The sequence below is a fragment of the Terrapene carolina genome, unplaced genomic scaffold (genome assembly GCF_002925995.2).
Source record: "Terrapene carolina triunguis isolate 2854851 unplaced genomic scaffold, T_m_triunguis-2.0 Scaffold234, whole genome shotgun sequence".
NCBI classification, from domain to species: domain Eukaryota; kingdom Metazoa; phylum Chordata; order Testudines; family Emydidae; genus Terrapene; species Terrapene triunguis.
Window position 1 is genome coordinate 7,300,510 of NW_020664585.1, and position 23,414 is coordinate 7,323,923.

A 23,414-nucleotide genomic window follows, 5' to 3' on the forward strand; every position below is an offset into this window, starting at 1 on the left:
CTTGTTATAAAATTCTGCAAAAAACTCGTGTACATTTTTAATACATAGAGAGACTTAGAAATAAATTGTTAGCAGTCCCTCTGCTTATGGAATTATTTCCTACTATGGTAGTGTTGTTGGAAGTACATTAAGCACTGTAATTCCGATTCCTGGAGTTAGAAAACTACGACAGTTCATCACCCAGCTCTAATCTACAAAGTGTCTGGCTTCACTCCCCTCTCCTGTAAACTAATTTCAGAGCACAGATACATCATTGCATCTAACAGATGCTTCCAAGTTGCTCTATTTCTAATACATTGCATTTACATGGTGCCTTTCAATCAAGGATCCCCAAAGGCAAAACTAAAGCTAAATGGCTAGATTACTTGGTCAAGGTAACTAAAGACCTGACTGCTGTCTTGGCTGGACTCACTCTCAGGCTGATGTTTTATCCTCTAGATTGGAAGTAAGTGGTAAGGAAGTAACAAAGACAAGGATCACAGTTTGTTAAACTAAAACTGCTGTAAGTTACATACGTGTGGTACCCCCATGAGATGTATCCATTCAAGACTACTGTCCGTGGATGGCTTGGAACAGGACTGATCAGTAGGGGAGATGTGGTGCTCCCTTTTTACACCTTGGCCCTCTGACTAGTACGCCCAGAGACAAGACACATTTGAAAAGCTAGTTGCCAGTACTACAGTGGGTGGCACATATAAGAAGTCCGTATACTGAAGACAGCTGGTTCAAAATCTGCACTGCTATTGTTATGGCAAGTTACATTCCAAACATCATATCAACATTCTTACAGACAGACACTAATCTGCTGACCAGAACAAGATTGTCAAACTCTTAAAATTAAATGCTTTTAAAACAAGTTAAAAATAAATGTTAGCTGTTGCCCTCATACTTTGAGTCCCATGTATACTTAGCTAGCTCTAACTCACTACAAGTTATTCATATAATGAATAGATGCAGAGAATGCACGGACCCGTGCTACCAAAAGGCTAGCAAGGCTGCTGGATGCCTAGCACTCAGAGCCGCAGTGAGCTTGGTAAAAGATGCCTACATAACTCAGCCTGATTCATTCCAATAGTCGATCCTACCACATGCTGCCATGGGGCTGGGTTTTACAGTTTTGGTCACATGAGAGACAATAGAAGCTGAGCAGTAATTAACTGTAAAAAAGTCTGAGGAGGTGAAGTTCATTCCAGTGCAGAGATCACACCACACTATATCCTAAGGGCTGAACAACACAGCCTGGTGTGGCCTCTCCACAGGGGTGAGTTTCACTTTATAGCACTGGCTCTCAACCAGGGGTAAGTGTAGACAGGGTATATATACCAGGGTATGCAGAGGCCTTCCAGGGGGCACATCAACTCATCTCGATACTTGCCTAGTTTTTCAACAGGCTACATAAAAAGCACTAGCGAAGTCACTACGAACTAAAATTTTATGCAAGGAGTTATTTATATGGCTCTATATACTATACACTGAAATGTAAGTACAACATTTATATTCCAATTTTATAATTCTATAGTAAAAATGAGAAAGTCAGCAATTTTTCAGTAATGTCCTGTGACACTTTTGTATTTCTATGTCTGATTTTGTAAGCAAGTAGTTTTTAAGTGAGGTGAAACTTGGGGGGTACACACGACAAAGACAGCTGAAAGGGGTACAGTAGTCTGGAAAGGTTGAGAACCACTGCTTTATAGAACTGAAAGTCACACACAAACCTTGGATTGGGGGTAGGGGTGGGAGGTAAATTGTAGCGAATGTCTCAGGCCTCGACCAACCAAAATGCAGCCAGAATGTCCCTGGAAAGTTCAAGGGAGGAGAGGGGCAGTACTCCCCTTTGGTGTGTTTAGCTTTGTCCAGGGTCTTAAACAAATTCGAAATCTTTAGCATTTTACCTATATTAACCATTAAGTAGGACACAAGAAAATCTAGCCCTGCTATACCAGCCTGACCCAATGAAGGGTCCTCCGTGCATTACAGCAGACTGCCTTACAGAGCAAAGCTTCACCATCTCTGATTATCAAGTGCCTGCTGCCATAGCATCTAAATCCCAAATAAGGTCTTCTCCAAATTATTTGCTCCCTGTGCTAGTTTCAGTCCAGGCTCTGTCCTCAGGCGATGCTCTCAGTAATGTGGAACTGCCACTTGACATTGGCATGTGGACTTTGAGAGAAATGATAACCAGCAGTTAAAACTAGAGCTGAGGGAAGTTTTTTTTTTTTTGGACAAGTTGCATAACTGCATTTTTTGGCAACTAGACAAGCTGGGTGAGGTAATAGCTTCTGTTGGTGAAAGAAAGAGAAGCTTTACAGCTTAAGAGCAGCTCTGGAGCTCAAACGCTTGTCTCTTTCACCAACAGAAGTTGGTTCAATAAAATATGACCTTACCCACCCCGTCTCTCTAATATCCCAGGCCCAACATGGCGGATACCGCTGCAAATGAAAAATGCAGTTGTCAGCCAAAATGACTCATGAATTCTACACGAATTCACCAAATATTTTCATTAAAAAATGTGGGAGAAGGGCTAGATTCAGAAGGGGAGTTACATGCCATTCACAAAACTGAGGAGAGGTGCGGGGGGGGGAGGGTGTCTCCCTTCTATCCCAGTGTTTGGAGCACTCACCCCAGAGATGGGAGATCTGAATTCAAGTCCTCGCAGCGTGAGCGGGAGCAAGGAGTTTTATTTGGGTTTTCCACATCCTGAGGGAGTGCTCTAACCACAAGGCCACACACTCCTCAGGGGCAGGGTCTCAATCTCTCCTGTTGAAGCTGTTTGGTGTTGTATAAATAAATATTAATTGTAACGGGGACAGGAACCAGTGTCTCCTCATCCGCAAAAGTGCCCTGCCACCAGGGTATAGTCTCTCCCCCCCAATTCATATTTAACTATTTCTATGGAGCAGAACAGTTTCCACAGCAGAGATTAAGAACCCCACCCTAGAATACACTACAGCCCAGTGAGTAGGACACACTTGCAATAGGTAGTTCAAGTCCCTGCTCCCAAGGAGGCAGAGTGGGAATTTGAAGCTGAGTCTCCTACGGCCCTGGTGAGGAGCTATATTGCAGTAGAAGAAACAGCCAACACCTCCACTTGGACATGCCAGTCACTAAACTAAAAGTGTTCTTTGCTTTTCATACCAAACAAACAAGGTTGTTAAAAATGCCTGAAAACAAAAACAAACAAAAAAAATGGAAAATCACTTTGTTCTGACGTGCTGAGAAAACCCAAAAAGTTTTAATTTTGGGTCAATCCAATCTTTTTTTTTTCCCAGTGCAGCCAGCAAACTGAAAAAATGATTCTTCACACAGCTTTAGTTAACACCACAGAGGGGGTCAGGGATTCTGACTAGAAAACTTGCACACAAGGGTTATTCGGACAAAAGGGACAGGTTCAAGACTGGCCACAGGGGAGATTAAATGAAACAGATCTGACGCTTTGCTGGAGTTCACCTTAGAAAGAAGGGCTACAGTGTGTTCTGTTTTAGAACCCGATGCCAGCAGGATCTGTGCCACACTGCCTCCTGGTTTGCTACTGCAGGAACAAACTGCAAGTAGTGCCAGATTCAGTCTCCTCTAATCCTGTCCATTCCATGCTTGTGTCCAGGTAAGAGTTAAAATGGGGAAGGGGAACCGAATAGATCAGGGGATTGGGAATGGCACACTGGAGCTCTTCCCCCTCTAACTTGCCAGCTCAAACACAGCCTATCTTGGTAGTGATCAGATATGACCACAGTAGCGTAGGGCTGCATAGCTGCCTTTGTGACATTAATATGGTGAGGTACAGCCAGTCCCCAGCTAACAGGTGCCTGCATCATAAATTGGCTCCCTTGGTATCAGTCTCAGTAGTGGCGCCAAGGATTGAACAAATTGTGGTGACAGAACTATCCTTCCCCACCCCGCACTAGAGCAGTTCAAGGTTAAAGGACAATAGCAGGAGAAAGTAGGGGGAGCCGGCACTGCCACAGCCTGTGTTTGGACCTGTTCTAAACAGAGGAGTTCTCCAAACTACCTTTACAACAAGGAAAAGATGAAGCTGCCCTTTGGAGCTGGCTAAAGGGCTGAATTTGTGAGAATTTTATTCTACTGCCTTTAAAAGCATAACAGCTGAGCCTGAGGGAGGGGAAGCTCATTGTACAGGCAACCTGAGCTCCCATGTCACATGTGTCACAACTGTGAGCCTGCAGGAGTCATCTGTGCCCCTGTAAATTCAGAGCATAACTCTGAATGATGGACAGATAGGCCATTGCCAAAGAAATGCTTCGAAATGTCCAGTTCATTATAGTTTCTCTCTTGGGTTAGTTACTGGAGGCAAGTTGAGAGGCAACCCAAATAAATGGAAAACAAATTTGGGAAGCACAACAAAAGCCGTAAGCCCCATGCTGTTTACGCAGGTGGCAGGCTCACTTTTTCCTACACAATGAAGTCAAAGAATATCGCTTAATAATGAAGCAAGATAATATCACAGGCAAGCCATAAAGCACGCAGCGAGCTGGTGCTTTAGTATCCAAGTCACACAAATTCAATACGTTGGGATGGCAGAAGAGGGAACATTTCAGTCTCGCTCCCGTGCCCTGCCCAGCAATCATTGGGGCAGGACGCCCTACACAGAGTTTATAAACTTTGAAGAACATTTTTTTTTCCCCAACATGAATTGCATGCTGGTAAAAATCTCCAGATTACTGTTCCTAGACCCTAAACACACCCACACACATAGGGAGCCTCCTCCGACCTCCATCTCTCTCTCTCTCTCAAATGCGCCTCCACCGTGCCCTGGAAGGACCACTTCCAGTGGGAGAGAATAAGTCACTGGACATGGCCCCGCTGAACCCTGGCACGAAGCCAACCATGGAGCCAGGTGGGGGTGGAGTTCTTTAACTTCCCAGGAAGTCCTGCCAAAGATTCTGTCTTACCACATTTCCACTAGCAATTTTAGTACCTCATTTTGACAGTGGCCTCCTTGTTGTGGATGCAATTTAATTCTGGGCCTAAATTACAGGCACAAGTCTTACGATTGTAGCCTCTGATTTGTATGCACAATGGGCTGCTTTCGATCTCTCAGTGGGAGGGTGTGCACCCATGATGATTGACAGGGACAAAGCTACAATTGCACTTCATTGCAGACACAAACCTATGCCCACAAGAAAGAAGGCAGGTATTAGAAGCCTGGCCCTTAACCCAGAAGGCAGTGAATTACTGTGGGCAGGTTTTTCTGCATTCACCTTTTGATCTCTTTCCTTGAGATCCAGTGACCTTTGCTCCTCCTAGTGCGGAACAGTTAGTGTAACCAGTGTCTTTACAAGCTATACATTGACAGCCTCTATGCTACAGTTTAGAATACCTGGCACCGGGCTCAAGCTAGAGGCTTGCTCCTTGTCTGCACCTTGGGAGGTTTGTTATTAAAGGTGCTAAACAAAGGCTGCTTGTGGATAAGGGAGGTAGCAGTTCCAAAGCCCAAACTCCCCTTGTGTAAATGAGTCGTGAAAATATTTCACCGTGCAAAAGAAATCTGATCAGTGAAAAATTCGCTGCAGTTCAGACCCAGTCTTCAGTCAAACTTGTCAATACCTGGAGCAATAGAAGGTGCATAAAAATGAGGCCAAGTTTCCAAAGCTCCCAGATCCTGTTACAGCCTGTCCTCTAAGTTATAGGTTTGCTGCAGCTGAACTATGGAGCTTTGCTTTGGGAGGCTGCACAATTACCAGCCACACCCATGTGTTATATCACTCAGCCTCTGCAGTCATACAACAAAAGGCTAGGTGCACATGACTGAGCAGGCCTTGGAAATTCCTGTGTGTGGGCAGCTCAGAAACATTTCCCACTTAAAATCATTTAACACTAAACCTTGGGTCCCATTTGAAGCAAACGTACACCGTGCTGGAGCTGAACAGGCCGGACTTTCGGGGTGCAAAATCCAGAGCCAAGTCGATCGTTTCCCAAGTTCGGGGTGACTGGAGTGTTTCTGATTTACCTTTATAATGGGCCCAGTTTGGCCAATAGACCTTGAACCCAACACCAAAAGATAAGTTTAGCCAATAAACTGGATTCATTGCTACCCCTCTCCCCGGGATTTCAGACCATCACTGCAGTAAAGTAGAGGTTACAATGTATTTAACTTCGTTTTTGTCATTTTAGCACCTGTGAAGAGCAGCAGCTTGACAGCACTGCAAGCCTGAGGTTCTCTATCTACAGACCTGGTGCAGCATGGGGAGCTGCAGGGAGCATCTCCAGAGGGGAAAAGGATAATTCAATCTCTATGGTCTATTCAGCCCACAACCTCTCAGAGGAGAATGCCAACACATAGGGCAATTAGTGCCAGTGGGAGGAGGATGGAGGTTTGGACTAGAAGCTGGCCTAAGAACCCACCAACTCATTTCACAGGCTTCTGAACAGCTACTAGGCCTGGATTTGATCCGATAGCATCCAGCTGGAGGGTTCTATATCCCATCTCCAGTCTTTTGAGCCATCCAGTCCCCAAACACCACAAGCAGTGTGAGGAGCAATGGATGGCCCATGGTGCCCTTTCAGGCTGACACCACTTCTGATCGCCCCTGACCCTGCCACAATGAAATCTGGGCCTAGCTGGTGGCAGCATTTCCCATGGGGAGAGCTGCATGTGCATTGAGGGTTGGGCAGCTGCAAATCCTGGAGCATTGACAGTTTGGAGTATCCCAATCTCTCTACTGCTTGCTGGCAATGAGCGCAACCAACCCATGATGAGGGGAGGTTACACGGAGCAGAGGAAAAGGGAGAGTGACTGCGTCAGGAGGGAGTGATACCTCAATTGGGTTAATGCTTAGCTGCCCAGACATTTATCAACATAGTACCCTTGTGAGGCACCCTCGCCCCATGACAACCACCACCCAAAGGTATCCGTTAGTGGCATTTGTTACGCAGCCCTGAGCTAGAGCGCTCATCACTGGGCCACCCGAGAATGGACTGGGCTGATGTAGATCACTTCCTTTTCTTTCGCCCCAGAGTGAACACGGATTCAAGGCTCTTTGCCTGTGAGAGGGAATGTTTCGTTTCACATAATGGCCATGTGCCCAAGAACATGATTTCCTATATGAGGCCAAGAATTCTAGTAGCAACAGCAGGGTTAGCCATCGTAAATGTCTCTTCCCCTATGTGGGGCCAGATGATGGATGTTGTACCTTCTACTATGGAAAGGTTTTCTGAATTTACAGTCTAAACAGTAAATCACCACGACTAAAACTAGGTTAATAGCTCACCCTGCTTCCTGCAGTGCCTTCCAAGTGATGATGCTGCCAGAAACAGTCTGGCAGCAATCAGGATGCAGCAAAGGAAGGGTTAAACCTGTCTGTCTCTCTCATACACATTCTCCCAGCATTCCCTGGGTCTGAGTGTTATTGGCAGAAGCATCCCAGTATTGAGATAAGCAAAGAAAAAAAAAAATCAGCATTGCCATCGGAGTAAGAGAGGAGTTAACATTTGACAATCCTCTAGCCACACCTGGCAGGCTAGATGTATTTATTGCCTTTTCACAGATGGGGAAACTAAGTCCAGAGGCTAGGTACCACCTCCAGTCACAGAAAGGGTATGTGACAGACCTGGGTTACAGTTCAGCCCACACATCTGACTACTTTGACTTTAAGGGGGGGGGGGGGGGGGGGGGTGGAGAAAAGTAGTCAAGACTTTACAAACCTTAGCAGTGTGACATTCTCCTCCACAGAACAACCATTGCAAGATTAATTGGAGCTAGCTTCCCACGCACCTATTAAAAGCCCTACTGCAGAGCTGCAGAAAGGATCCGAGTTCCAGCTCCACATTATGTTCTGCACTTGGTAATAGTTCTGGGCATTCAGTCAGCAGCAGGGCTGGAATTCAGATCCAGCTGTTCCAGGCCAGTTAGCACCTGCACTAATGGGAGAATCATTATTTCCCAGAGTAATACCAGGGCTTATACCTTCACTAAGCCTCCAACACCACCAGAGGGGCAACAGTCACTTCAACAGGCCTGACAGGCTGGCAAGTAGATGTCACAGATACACACACACTTGGGCCAAGTTCGGCCTGGATCTTACACAACTCCATTGACTAGTGGATTTGCACAGATAATTATGTGTCCTTAGATACTACAACCTTATGCTTAGAAAAGAGATCCAAACAGAGGTTAAGCTATGTTAACCCATCCAACCAGTTTGACAATATATTGATAAAGGACCCTGTCAAGATTTGTAAGATGAAAAAAAGCCTGAAGAGCAATTTCTTACCAGTTTTCTGATCAAAGTTTGCAAAGCCCATCAAACCTCCAGCTGGAACTACACTGACTGCAGCTTACACACAAGAGCACAAGGAGGAGATATGTTTACAGTGCTTTTCCTTGCTCTGATAGCACAGTGCTGAAGTTTACAGGACCATTGCTAGGCTCCATCTTGCTCCTGAGTTACCAGCTTCACCTCCTCAGCCATTTGAGTGTCTCAAGGGAAACTACCTACATTATATGCTGAACATGAGGAGGGAAAAAATTAATTTAAATTAAATAGTTCAAATGAAAAGATGGCATTGTCAGTCAGCACGGCAATGTACTGTACCTCAAGCCAAAATGGGAAGAGGGCCTTGGGTTGATACAGGCAGCATAAAGTTCTTGAATCAGCTGCCAACATAAGTATCTCACTTGTGCCAACTGTTAAGCTCTTCTCAGCTGGGAGCATTCCAAGTTTCTAAACGCCAGTGAGCAAAGCAGGGTGCTGCTGCTACCTCCTGGTCAGGCCAGCTTTGATGTAAATAGGACTTTTTGTTCTTTGGCTCTATTTTAAGATCTAGATCAAGTCCTTGTCTCAGGACAGGCTATTTTTCTCTCCCCCTCTCCCCCCCATGCTAGACACATTCTAACGCTCACTGGGGTCCTGGAATGCACAGCCGACAAGCTGGAAGAGTTCAAGACATTATCAAGGCAGAGCTTGAAACACAAGGTCATCACTTCCTTTCGTGCCACACACTGACCAAACAAACCTCTTACACTCTGCAAGAAAAACAACCTCCAGGACATCAGATTCAAAAGATGTTATTCAACTTCTCTTTTTCTTTATTTAGAAGTGTTACTGCCTGTGAAAGGACTGACACTTGTGGAGCACAAAGTCCTTTCAGTTCCACATATCAGATAGTACATTTATAAACTCAATCGTTGTAACACAAACTAACCAGCTATAAACCAAATGTCAATCAAAGTGAATGTCAATGTTTTCACCAGTTTAACATACCCCAAGTTAAGTTGGAACAACTCTGTGTGTAGACGAGGCCTAACCTTGCTCAGAGCAGATCTAGGGAATGCTGCACCTGGTCTACACACAGAGTTGTTCCAACTTAACTTGGGGTATGTTAAACTGGTGAAAACATTGACATTCACTTTGATTGACATTTGGTTTATAGCTGGTTAGTTTGTGTTTAAGTGTCCACAGAGGGGTTGGCACCAAGAGATTTGAATTAAATTGTTGCAATTTAGATTTAGACAAGGTGGTTAAAATGCTCCCACGCTACACAGAAAACCAATGCAGATAGAGCTGATGGGATTCCCTTTGAGGCCACATCTAGATTTTTTTGTGTAACAAAAACACTGCTGCTCCTCCGGCTGATTTAAACTTCAATGTCAGCTCCAGAATCATGAAAAGGGAAGGCTTTAACCATCACTATGTGAAACAAGCCTATGGAGGAAGCTGATTATTAAGGAGAAAGCTACTAATTACACAGAGCTCTCTATAATTTGGAATGACAGGAAAGGAAGGGTAGAAAGAATGACACTTTAATTGGGTAAATAGCACTTACATAGCACCTTATGGTTTTCTAATCATTGTATAATCTTTGCTTAAAATTCTCACATCCTTGTGCAGTAGGGAAATAAGCACTATCCCCATTTTACAGACAGGGAAATTTGGCAAGAGGTTCAGTAACTTGCTGAAGGACAGCTGTTATTTGGCAGCTTCAGGACTGCCTGACTCCTCCAACACACATTGCCTTGGGGTGCTGGCAAAATAGATTTGTAATGCTTACATGACTGTGGGGAGGAGCTCTAGGGTTGAAGGAACTTTGGTCTGCTTGCATCATAGCAGGGTCTTTCCACCACAGTAAAATGCGATGTTAATGAAGGTTGTGATTTAATGTCAAACGGCAAGCACTTTAAGCAAATACGCAGATTTTGTCTTTGCCCTTTACTAGAGACTAGCAATTGCAGGTGGTCTGAAAGAGTAGATAATCTCCCATTTGTACTGCAAAAAGCAGTTGGGTAGCTATGACATTCCAACCTCACCTATGAATTGCATCGCTTTAGGGAGTTTACATCGCACTCTTGACATGGGTTGAGTTTTAGTTTTGGGTTTCATTATCTCTTGGTGTACACAGCAAAGGATTAAGGTACTGAATGAGGACAACTACTTGTTATGGGCTAATTGCATTAACTATATTCCCTAAACTAGGAACAAATCACAGGATTCAGGAGCACAAGGTTGTAAAAACAGCTCACATTCTAAAATTAGACTGTTAATGAAGGGTCTTTAATAGACCAAGGATTCTCTTAGAATTGAGATAAACATGTTAAAATATTCTTTAAAATAATTCCATATCCATCCACAGTACACTCATTAGCAAACTCATATAAGTGATATGATCAATACAGCTCTAACATTATTATGTGCATTAACAGAGGTACCCATTACTGCAGAACCTGGCTGAGCTTTTTATATTTTAGATAATGAGCAGAGCGCGCTCTCTCTCAAAAAACCCAAAAAACAGGGGGCCATATTCTTGGATGTTGATGTTGTTTTATTCTTGGATGTAAAAAGGAGTCTAAATTAAGCTTTCCACCGCTGCCCATAAAAGAAATCTACAAGGAAGTTTTTTACAGCAGAAACTCCTCTTGAAATCTGGCCTCCATTCTTGTCAAAGAGACTGTCTTAACAGAAGTCTTACCCAATAACAATTTGCTTGCATATGGATGCCAAGATCTTACTTTAAAATAAGCAAAAATGCAATCTAATTTTACCTCTCCCTAACATTTAATTGGGTTCCTTCCATCACTTACTAAGGGGATCAAGGCTGGGCCTTGCATGAAATGAAAGGACCAGCCTGCAGGAGCTGGTTTATGCTACTACAGGATAAAGGTTTTCAAAATTCTTCATCATTCATTGCTGGAGCTATTCAATAGTTAGATCATTCTCTTTGGTTAGATGTAGCCTAAGGTGAGAAAACTAACGGACACGTGTTCACACTTTCCTACCTGCAAACACTCTGAACCATTCTATGACTGGGCTCCAGACTTCAGGTTTCTTGTGCCACGTAAACCTTGCTTTAGAGAGAAAGAAGTGGTGCAATGCATGGTGCTAACACAGCTGGAACCTATAAGAGCAGCTCTGATTAGGGTCATCTGAATGAGTCATCTGAAGTAAAAACCCTCAACTGAGCAGCTGCCAATTTAAAACATACACCATATGCCTCCCACACACTCTTGTCAGCTTTTAAACACACAATGCCTTTTTGCTTTACTTCAGATTACAAGTATTAAATGCTCCCTTATGATTTTCACAACTAGGGTCTGACATACAATTAAGAGACTTGGATCAGCCTACCTAGGTTAACCTTCAGAAGCAGCACAGATTTTGAGGTTTATTGCAGAGAAAGGAAGAAATGGGCAGATTGCAAAAGGAACAGTTTGGGTTTTTACAGTTTCCTTCTGTAAAGAATTAATAACCCGAAAAGAGTTGAAACCTATCACCATCCACTGCTGAATGACAAACAGCTGAAATCTTCATGAAGTAGACTAGAGCCAGGAAGGGTACTGATCACAATTTCAGAGAGCAGCTACCTAAATAGGATTTTAGTTTAAATGTAGCCCATTTGGATTGCACACTGTGTAGTGAAATGAGATAATAAACCAACAGACTTCTTAATTAAGACCATCGATAATAGGACAGTAAGGCAGGCTACCTGCTTGCTTATTTTCCAATTACTTTAGTGCAATTCAATTGACACTAGAGAAAAGCTAGTGGTTTCCCCCACCCTCAAACACAGCTAAAAGACTGGAAAGAGGAGACTATCCATTCTCAGTAGCTGTCTGGCTATGAACAGGAAGAAGCTATCTAGACTCTGTAATGCTTACACATGATAAACATCCCAAAACCAACAGGCTATAATGTGTTATAGGATTAAGCGTCCCCTCCTTTTAATATGTATTTTTATGTATGCTTTTGGGAATGTATTTTATTTTTGTATGTGCTATGCTACTATAGTTCGTGAAAAGCTTGTTGTTTTCTTTTGTGTGTGTCAAGTATTTGCTCTACAGTATCAAAAAGTTCCAGTACAAAAACCAGTCAACCTCTGCTTCAGCTGTTCAGTGCTGTCATAGCAGTACAATAGACGTGAGCAGCCAAAGGCAGAATTACAAAGCTATGCATGACCACGGACTGAAGACAATGTGAACTACAGCACCATCAGAAAGCGTAATAAAGACATATGTTTTAGCAAGAAGCAAGTAAACCAAGAGTGAAACACTAGGACAAGGGTAATTCTCTTGCAAAATCTAAGTGCCACAGAAATAGTTTTGTTTGGTTTTCTGGTTTCAGTGAAAGATTTACTTTTAACAAGAGATGCCCACTGTGGACAATTTCTACTATGGACAATTCAGTATCGTTTTAGTAGGTGATAGCACGAGATTCTATTTTCAATAGGTAAAGCTAAATTTTAAGTGTAAAATATAAAGAAAGCCAAGACAGCCATTCTAATTTAAAATTTCTACTAGTGATGCAATGGAGAAGTTTAAAAAAAAAAAAGTTAACTGATAAAGCCACTTCACATCTTGTCTGTGGCACTGTGTCACTGCTGTTGTAGGCCTTTTAGTAACTTACCTAAATAAAACTGAACTCTATTTAGAAGTAAATGTTCACATACAGGTTAAGTGATTATGGGGCTTTGTATGGATTGGGGAAATTACTATAATTCTAACATTGCACTATTCTTTGCACATAAAAACCGATTAGTTACAAAGCATCCTATAAGTCAGGGATGCTGGAGATACAAATTCCACCTTCAAAATTAGTGCAATGCCTTACACCAAACTGGTTAATTGGCTGAAGAGAGAGGAAAAATTGCTCCCTTCAAATACATACAAGTGACTCCCACAAGCTTCCACAAGAATTCAAGCATGAGCCCAGACAAAAGAATAAAGCCTTTCACAAAGGAATAAAAAACTCTTGTATTTACATCTATAGCTAAGGATCAAGACTACTTAGTTTTGAACCCAATTTTGACATTTTAGTCACTAGCAATAGGTATATTGTATGAAATGCTTTATACTCAAGATTCTAGCTTTAGCAAGAAAAGACTAAGCCACTCTTACAAATCTCCAGCATGGTTCAGCTCAATCTTGTAATTGATAAATAGGAAGCATCACAAAAATGAGCAGAACTGTGATGCAGAGAATTATTAAAAGGTTTCAGAGTCGGTTGTTTTTATAAAGTCCACTTTGTTAATACGAAAATTGCAGGGGACGTTCTTCCTTCAGAGAACAATGGATCTCAGGGCACATTCAAGAATTGAAACCCATATCAGTTTAAGTAAAATCTTCACTGCATGCCAAACCATTGTTCTTGATCTGCCCACTGTGCTGCTTCACTATCACTGCCCTCCAAATCCCCTTCTTCTCCACTTCCCTCCATGTCATCCACATCCTCTTCCTGGGTTGCATCTGTTGGACTCTCCTCTTTTTCCATTTTCTGCATTCCTTCTAAAGACTTCTGATCATTGGGATCCAAACTGGGGGAGAAAAAAGGGTTACTCAAACTTAAGGTAGTAGTAAACATTAGAAATATGTCTAATCAAAACAACTCCATCTTGCTTCCCCCCACTTCCTGTTTACTGCTACCGATATTTGAACTCAAAGATGTTGCAGCTTGACCTCAGACTGACGTTATAACCATTTGACAAAAGATGGAAGAGCACGATTAACACCAATTACATCATCTATAAACAAATTCCTAACCGTTGAGAATGCACTTGTCTGAACACTATGAACCTCCCAATGAAGCTTACACAATTCTTCTAGGCAATACTAACTAAAGCAACAGAAGATAGATTAATGCAATTTAAGTGACTAGCACTAAAAACCACTGTTCCCGCACCTCCATCCAGGCAAAAATAGCCAACCTACCTGACCTTACAGTTTATAAGGTTTGTGGGTATAACAAGGTGTTGTATTCAAGATAGGTATTTAACTTTTAATAATGCAGAGAACGTAAGATTTTTTATTAGGAAATATGGCATCTTATTCTGAAACATGCTAAATGTTACCCAAGTTTGAAATAATTCTTTTCTATTTGAGTTTGAGGGACCCGTTTTATTGTAAGAAGCAACGTTGATTCCCTTGAACATCAAAACCTTTCCGTTTGAATTTAGTTAATCCCTAAGGCTTGGTCTACACTTACCCCCCAATTCGAACTAAGGTACGCAACTTCAGCTACGTGAATAATGTAGCTGAAGTTCGAAGTACCTTAGTTCGAACTTACCTCGGTCCACACGCGGCAGGCAGGCTCCCCCGTCGACGCCGCAGTACTCCTCTCGTATAGCTGGAGTACCGCAGTCGACGGCGATCACTTCCTGGTTCGACTTATCGCGTCCAGACAAGACGCGATAAGTCGAACCCAGAACTTCGATTCCCAGCCGCCGAACTAGCGGCTGGGTGTAGACATACCCTTACATTTATACAGCACCTTCCAGCCTAAAAGGTGGAGCCCAAGGTGCTTGACAGAGTATAGAACAGTTTAAGAAATTATAAACAAATCCATGCCTTAATCCTTCTTATTGGTCTAGCAATTGACTGCCTGGTAAGATACTTAACATTAACACAAGTTTACAATTGTAAATGTTTGTCCTTGAGACTTTGAATTGGGAATTGCAGTACATAAGACACAAAGACATGGTCTACGCTAGAAAAAAATCAAGCTGTCTTAACTACATCCCTTAGGGGGTGTGAAAAATCCACATCCCTGAGCAGCATAGTTAAGCTGACCTAACCCCCTGTGTAGACAGTGCTAGGCTGACAGAAGAACCCCTCACGTCAGCATAGGTAGTGTCTACACTGAAGTGCTACAACAGTACAGCTAAAGCAGTACAGTTGTACCACTGTAGCACTTCAAAATGTAGACAATCCCAAATTCACTGATAGTGTGTGCGCGCTGGGGGAACACCCAACCAACCAAACCCCCTGCCCCCCACAGAAGTGACTGAAGATGTACTAAGCCATCTTACAGCAGTCATGCAATTCTTAGTTTCTAAGAAGCATACAGAAAACCCAAGGGTCTACAAGTTTTACCTTAGGGCAATACTGTATTGGTCCATGGCTTCTTGATATTCACTGACTGCTACAAGAAAGTCACCCAGTATTCGATGCAGAACACAGTCACTCTGATTGGCCAGTGCATTCCTCAACAAAGCTATTCCATCTTCATATTTCTGTTCTCTACCTGTTGACATGCAGAGCTACAGTTCTATTAATGGTTTAGATATATATTCAAGTTATTTTGTGGATGATCTAAAACACTATCACAATCCTCATCTTTATTCCTAAAACCATCTGCAGTTGGTGATAATTAAATCTTCTGAAAACACAGTTCTTGCTCTAAGTGTTATATTTTAAATCAAATCAATGCATACATGATTCTCTCTTAAATAATCAGTAAGTTATAATTTCTTCCATCTGAAGCATTACTATAGTGCCAATCACTGTAATATCTAAGCAATTCATATCTTAAGGCAGGCATCCTGTAATTTTTCTTTTACACAGAACTGATCAGTCTTTGGCTGTAACATTTGTATAGTGTTTTTCAGATTAGTGACTTTGTGGAACACGCACTTTCATGTAAGATATGATTCAAATAAACTGGACAAGGAAGAGACATCTCAAAGAAAAGAAACTTACTAAGAAGCTCCGCTTTTTTTACCACCGCTTTAATGTAATCCGGTCTCTGTGTAAGTGCCTTATCTAATAAGGTTTTTGCTTTCTCTTGTGTGACTGGATCTTCAAGACAGACTGTTGCTAACAGAGTAAGCGTCTGTGCATTTGCTCCCAGGGTTTTGTACACATTGTTAGCCATAACCATAGCTTCACGGATACTGTTGGATGCCAGATAACAATCAATGAGGCCTGAAGACCAAAAAGAAGAGGTTACTGTGCATTAATATTTACACACTGGCATACTAACAATCTGTTTACAGAGACTGTATCAGAGTTTAATAAGCATGCTTCTCAGTACATCAAATTCAGCTATTTTTGTTTAACAAGCATGCATTTAATGTCTAATATTTCCCCCTCTTCTCCCTATTTCCAGCTCTATTTAGTGAGTTTTTCCAATATCACTAATTAACCTATTAGGTAGTAAGCAATGTTACTTCACCTGCAGGGAACTCTGGGAGGCAATTTATACTCTTCCTATACCATGACACCATTGTACACCAGAGCCCTATCAAAATTGTATACAAGAGTCATTGGACTTTACTTGCCTTCATAACAGTCAAGCCTGCAAGGTGCAAGGCGTATTGCTTCTCGGAAATGTATAATTGCCTCTTGTACTCGTCCCATATTTCTAAGAGCAGCCCCTTTCAGCAGCAAAGCTTGAACACTATTACTATTCAGCTGAATAGCTTTGGCTCCTAAATACAAGGCACGGGAGTATCGCTTACTGTAGAAACTGTGACACCTATAAAAAGAAGAGCAATGGTCATTCATGGAAAGCTGAAAAGAAAAGCAACTGATTTATAGCATGCACAGTTACTTTAAAAGATATTAACAAAATATGATGCTTATTAGCCTTTAACAAAACTGGTGATTCAGGTACTTAGTTACAGCAACATTAGTTATCTGACAGACCCACCAACTCCAAGGTGTTTAAATACAGCCAGAAAAGGATTGAAAGATTTAATATGTATCTAGTAAGATATTTTAAAGTTAGACCAAGAACTAAATGTTTAAGTAGAACAGCAGACTCACAGGATAAGTACAGCTTCCAAACTAATGAAACCTGAACACATTGCCACAAACACATTCAAGCTCCTAAGACAGGTTAGCTAAGGAGCCAGTGGATCCGAGGAAGTGAAAAGTAAATGGAAGTTACCCTGACACCACCCACGGTTCTGCATGCTGATCAGAAATATTGAAAAGACGGCAGCCCAAGTTCTCCACATCCTCCAGTCGACCGTCACGTGCCAATAAGTAGCCATATACGTCCATTCCTAAAAATGAAATACTTTGGGATCAGTTGTAGTATGGCTGAACTCCTAATTATAACCCTTAAAAGCTTTATGAAGATTTAAGGTCACAATGGAACTTGACCATAAGGGCCAGTGATTTCACAGCACTTGTATGAGCTAGGAGTAGCGAGGATACATGCTTTGGGACTAAGTCTGAGCACCAGACTCTGCACTTTCACCTTAAAGGTGGAGGAGGAATCAAGAAAAAACAGGTATAAAATGAGAGCATGAAGAATTCTAGACAGTTTACAACAAAGACATAGTTCATTCAGAAGGAAAAACAGAACACACAAGTTTCTTAAACTAAATTTGTTAGTACTATGTTCCTCTTTGGATAGCCTGGTGTACAGCTATACTAACTTCTTGAAGTACTGTAATTTTTAATGAGGTGTAAGAAACACCCACTTTATGCTATGACTGCCTCCAACTGCTTCTGGGTATGGACAGAAACTATGCACCTGCTATGCAGATAAATAATTATGTAGCTGTTCTAAGCCTTTAGTGGAATGTGAACTAGATGCACCTGCTGTGCTAGTGTCATTCAAGGGGTTAGCATGCTAGGGCAACTTTCAGAATTTACAATTACTTACCTTTTATCAGATAAGGATCCAGCATTTGTGCCTGCTCAAATTTCAGAATTGAGTTTTTATTATCTCCAGCTCGGAAGTACAGGTCTGCTAAGCTACCCAATAGATCCACATTATCCCTCAGTAAAGACTTTTTTTCTAATGAGCTTTAAGAGAAAAGAAATGCCATTTAAACTAGCACCTGGTTATGTACTGTTTGAATGCTAAAACTCTTTGGAACCTGTAAATTCTCTCAAATACACTTGTAAAATTATGATTTTAAGTGTCATTCATTTAAAGGCCTACAGTTACCACAAGACCTGGTATCATCTATATTGTTACCTGACGCTCACTCTTTACTGAGTGACCACACACCCACCATTTGAACACTCGTCCAAAAAAAAACTATTTGATGACATACATACAACTTACATTGTTCCTTGAAGGCTGCCAAACTGGGAGAGAGAGAGTTCTTAAGCAAGGACCCTCTACTGAAGATATCTTGCTGCCAGCCCCAGAGTTCGATGCCAGAAATAAATAGCTGCACCCTAGATAATCTTCCCTGGCATGATAAACTAGGCATGGGGGTGTCTCAAATACTGTTGTCTTAGACCCATGCAGGGCTTTACAGATAATCACCAGCAACTTGAGGTGCCCCCACAAACAAGGTAGCCAGTTCACACCATTAACCCCAGGCAATGATCGTTTAGGACAGGGGTTCTCAAACTGGGGGTCGGGACCCCTCAGGGGGTCGTGAGGTTATTACATGGGGGGGTCATGAGCTGTCAGCCTCCACCCCAAAGCCCGCTTTGCCTCCAGCATTTATAATGGTGTTAAATATATAAAAATGGGTTTTTAATTTATAAGGGGGGGGGTGTCGCACTCAGAGGCTTGCTATGTGAAAGGGGTCACCAGTACAAAAGTTTGAGAACCACTGGTTTAGGAGACAGACACTAGGAATCTACACCAGCTGGACTTCAAACGCAGCTTCAAGTAAAGCACAATGCAATAGACATCCAAAAGGAAATAGGTTTTTTAAACTTCATGCCCTAGTTAGGTTTACCTGCATTGACTGAAACTTGTAGCTTTTATAAGAGCATCTGAGCAAAGAAATTGCACCAACAGCACAGCATCATTAAGGGGTTCTCAGTTTCCATTCATGTTCTAGAAATGTATAGTTAAGTCACAAAAAGTTTAAACTAGTTTCCAGCGGTCAGTTTTCAAAAGTAGCTGCACTGGTGTTTTCAGTTACAAAAAGATGGTAATTTAAGAAGCTTCTTTTCAATTCTGTAAATTAAAACAACTTTGTATTTTAAAATTATGCACTCTGGTCTAAGGAGATACAAGGTACCTTCTCTTCCCCATGAAAGAGTGTATAGCCTTTGCAGAACTATTTACTTTAATTGGAGCTTTCTTCACAGAATACCCAGATCTTGCAAAGATCTCAGATATTATTTACTCTATATGCTCTGAAGCTTAGGTACAATCCAAGACCAGTAAGGAAAAATGTCCTGATTTTTTATAGTTTGTCAGAACCTTAACATTATCACAATAAAAATGGATAGCAAGTCTAAAAATATTGTTACGCTTTCTTTTTTAAAGTTTTCCAAATCAAGACTTTTCCCCAATCAGGAAAAAAACTTTAATATTATGTTCAGCATCTGACAAAATCCAAGCAATGTTTACAGATCAACTGCAAGGTCCTCAACAGTACAAAATAGGCATCATGCTGTGCCAAACAGCATGTTTAAATCTGTCACAACACTATGTGAAGTAGTGACTCAAGAACAGTAATTTAATTCACCTTGATTCTTACCAGATGGTGTTGATTGCTCTAGTATTATCTCCAGTGTGCACAAATGCATATGCTTTGATCCACACTGAAAGCCAGTCCAAGTTAGGGATGCTTTGAATAACATTCATCGTCATGGAAGCCACTTCTGCCCCTTTTACTGAAAGTGACAGCAAACCTATTCAGAAAAACACACTAGTCAAATCCAAGTATCCAGAACAGTTTGACATACAAATTAGTTAAAATGTCTAAAGATGGAGAATCCCATGCCTTTGAATTTATACAGGCAGTTAGCTACAATGCTCCTGTACAACTTGTAGATTGCATGCAGCCTGTACTGCATGCAAATGAGCTAGTTTACGAATATGTTTTACACATCTCATATTTTAGTGATAATGTTGCTTGATGTAATTTTTAATATTAGATACTTGGTGGGGAAAAAGTCTCTACCTAGTATGGCATCGAGTGCTAATGGACACTGTCTCAGCACTTCTTTGTAACTGGTAACAGATGAGCGTTCTTGACCTGCCTTCTTGTACAAATTTGCCAACATCATGTTAATCTGTAATCAAAAAAATCTGATTGTGAGAACAATCCAATCAAGAGTTATGAAAAGCAGAGTTCCTCACCAAAAAGTCATGTTTTCATTATCAAGCATAGCCCCATCTTCCCAACTCTGGACAGAGAATAGAGACTCCCACTGGTAGAGTGACAAAACAAGGTGACAACACTTAATTTCCTATTAACTGTATTTTCACTGTTTTCAAGAACTGTCCATTGTTTTACTACCTCTGGTGGTAGCACTGGTGGGAGTATTAGCATAGTAAAAATGCCTTAGCTCTGACCACTTTTGTCTAGAGCAGCAATTACTCTTTCCCAGAATTGTAAAAACTACTTCTACTACCTTCCAAAAACCTCAGAGGCGTCAGCTGCGGAGAGTAGAATTTTGCATAGCTAATAGAGACTTCAATCCTAAATAGGTTAAGTATACATGCTCTCAATAGCTTATCAGTACATGTCAAGGTGTCTATTGTTCCTCATGCATAGAGAAGACTTTGTAATTCCCACTAGCATTAATAAAATTACTCAGGTAATTGTCACAGGAATTACCTGTTAAAGACATCCAAAAACATTTAGCTCCTATTAGTTTGGTGAACTCTTTCAAACAAAGAAATTCCATATAGAGACTACCTGGTTTTAAAGAAGATATGCTTACTAAACTCAGATAATTTAGAAGTGTTTAGCCACTGTTTCCAAATAACTCATTTAAATATTATAAGCACAAATGTCAAGGTTTAGTCTCTTTACCTCTATATGCTACATCTTAATTCTTGAGCAAATATGACTATACAACTCCAAAAACATCTAAACTACTGTTTGCCACAAATCAATTCGAGAACCTACCTTGGGGGTTCTCTGTCTTGAAGGAATTCCATCTAGTATAGCAATAGCATCTTTATCTTGCTTCAACATTGTGTAACATTCAGCCATCTTGTATTTCACTTCAATTTCAGATGGCAGACACTAAAACAGAATTGATCACTAAAATGTAATCTCTCTCAAATGTTGTCTAACTATATAAAACAGAGTCTAAATTACTAAAATCTTATGAAAGACTTGTATTTTCATTAACAAAGTCAAGATATAAAATGTAAAGATGACAGTAGATTGTACTTTTATAATGCAAACTATCTTCTCTCTTGCTAATGAAAACTACAAATTAAATGAGCATTCTCTCTGACATTTGAGACCAACTTAAGCTTTTCATTAGAAAGTAGTGGTGAGACACATTTTCAAAATTAAATAGCCACAAAATTCAGGCTTCTTTGCTTTGGTAATTTTATAGTCTACCGCTACAACATTTAATTCACCAATATTTCATTTTACAGGAAGAATAAGAGTTATATGCAGTATGTTACTCTATTTCCAAATACCTGACTTTGTGGAGTGGCTGCAGCATTCCCAGTAGAGGGTCTTACTTTTGAAGTTTTACTTAATGCTTTCTTCTGCTGCAAGGCCATTGTATACTTACTTACAGCATTCCTATATTCCTTGTCATGGAAGAGGGAATCTGCATGATATACAAGAAGCTGGTACTTTTGTGATGGCGAGAATAACTCACTAGAAGAAATTAAAAAAGATATCAGCTTAAACTAACTGATTACATAATAGGAGGAAAATTGCTAAATCCTAATTTTTCAGTATTAGTAATTAAATCCCCTGGCTGTGCCTGAAATCTGGAAGAACTAAGAGTGCAATATTTGTACCCTTAAATAAATAAACCCAACTACAAGCAAGTTCCATCTTAAACACAATTGCCCCAATTAGAACACCTTCTATTTGTTAATCATCTGTTAAGACCTTACAGTGGTAACTGTTGTTAACCATCCTCTGCAACAGGCAGATTTGAGAGCCAAGAACTCAGTTTTAGGACTGTATTTTAATTTTTGTTAGTAACAATCATGGTTCATGAAGTACACTGAACACAGACAATGCACCGCAGCTTAAGTGCTGAAAGACGCTATGTCCACTATCATCACTGTCAACAGGAGGAGAATGATGTGGGTGGCATATCCTCTGATGATCCATCAGAAAGTGATGGGTAAGTCACCTTGTCTCTCGATTGCCCCGCCTGGGAAGCTGAAACTCTTAGCAGTTATAGGGCTTTTCATACACACATCTCAAAGTGCCTCATCCGGGGGCATATTGCTCGTCCCGTTTTACACAGAGGGGAACTGACAACTGGGACCTGTTAATGATCCCACAGCAAGTGTCTGGCAGAGCCAGGTACAGACCTCAAGCAACTGCAGCCCCGATCTGTTACCCCAGGCAGGACCTTCTCCCACTGGGGCTCCCGCAGGGCCCCGCGAAGCTCTTAGCTCCTTATTTCACACACACCCCCATTCCCCACCAAGGGACGCGTAGGCCCCCTCCCCCATCACCCCGCAGCCTCCCCCACACCATAGCCACGTCCCTCCCCCACACCAGGAGCGCCCTTGCCTCAGCCCCCGGTCTCTTGCCGCCCCCACAGAGCCCCCTGCCGGCGGCACTCACGGGTTGTTGCCGCTCATGGTGAGCAGGAGCCCGCTGAGGAGCCGCACATTGGAGTGGAGCCCGGCAGCCGCCATCTCCCGCACATGCTCCACCACGCTCATCCTGGAGGCCGGAGTGGAACGAGGGGCGCCGGCCGGGGATGGGGTCGGAAGAGACAGCGCTTCCTCAGCCCGCTGCGACTCCAAAATGGCGCCACCTAGGGGTCCTCGCAGGCAGGAGTCCATAATACCTCTCTAGGCGGCCCTCACTCACGCCTCAGTTTAAAAACCTCTCCGTGGGGACCCCATGGAAATCCGCCCAGGTGCCAGCCTCGCCTCTCCTCCACCATTAAAATCGCTGCCGCTGAAGGGGTAGGCTACAAAGCGATGACATTTTCTAGCAGGCACAATAAAGGTCGCCCCCGCCGCTGAAACACTCTACGCATGCGCAGCGGCTGTCTCTGCCCTCCGGGCCTTGTGTCGCACTAGACGCCCCGAGTCACGTGTTCGTGGGCAGTGGCTGTCGGGCTCAGCAGCTTTTGAAGGAACGGAGCTGGGCCCTGGTACAACATGTCCTGGTGCCCTGGGCAGGGCCCGGGCAGGGGCCTCGCTGTTGTTATAGAAAGGCAGGGGGTGTTGTAGCAAATGAACCAAAAAGTAACATCACAGTGAATATGGTGCCAGGGTTCACACACGGGTCAGCTTTTAATTTGTCATGAAATACTATTACTATCCCTAAAAAAACAACACGGAGTTTGGCGGCACCTTAAAGACTAA

General features: G+C 42.1%; 1 protein-coding gene across 1 annotated transcript; it reads right to left on the bottom strand.

The window, feature by feature from the left end:
- Window positions 1–13,167: 13,167 nt before the first annotated feature.
- On the bottom strand, window positions 13,168–22,898 carry ANAPC7 (anaphase promoting complex subunit 7). Its single transcript, XM_024196176.2, has 11 exons — window positions 22,660–22,898; window positions 21,540–21,726; window positions 21,010–21,129; window positions 20,056–20,167; window positions 19,630–19,783; window positions 17,838–17,980; window positions 17,112–17,229; window positions 16,501–16,697; window positions 15,920–16,144; window positions 15,314–15,464; window positions 13,168–13,758 (listed from the first exon to the last, which is right to left on the bottom strand). Exons 1-11 carry the CDS (start codon window positions 22,881–22,883, stop codon window positions 13,569–13,571), a joined length of 1,821 nt encoding a protein of 606 aa, XP_024051944.1. The 5' UTR covers window positions 22,884–22,898; the 3' UTR covers window positions 13,168–13,568.
- Window positions 22,899–23,414: the final 516 nt, after the last annotated feature.

Bases quoted from the DNA above. Each gene is read 5' to 3' on its own strand.
- ANAPC7 (XM_024196176.2), bottom strand. From the start codon at position 22,883: ATGGACTCCTGCCTGCGAGGACCCCTAGGTGGCGCCATTTTGGAGTCG. The intron at 21,130-21,539 runs GTATTTGGAAAT...ATTCTGTTTTAG, and splicing joins CAGCCACTCCACAAAGTCAG to TGTCTGCCATCTGAAATTGA. The intron at 17,230-17,837 runs GTAAGTAATTGT...TTTCATTTTTAG, and splicing joins GGATCCTTATCTGATAAAAG to GAATGGACGTATATGGCTAC.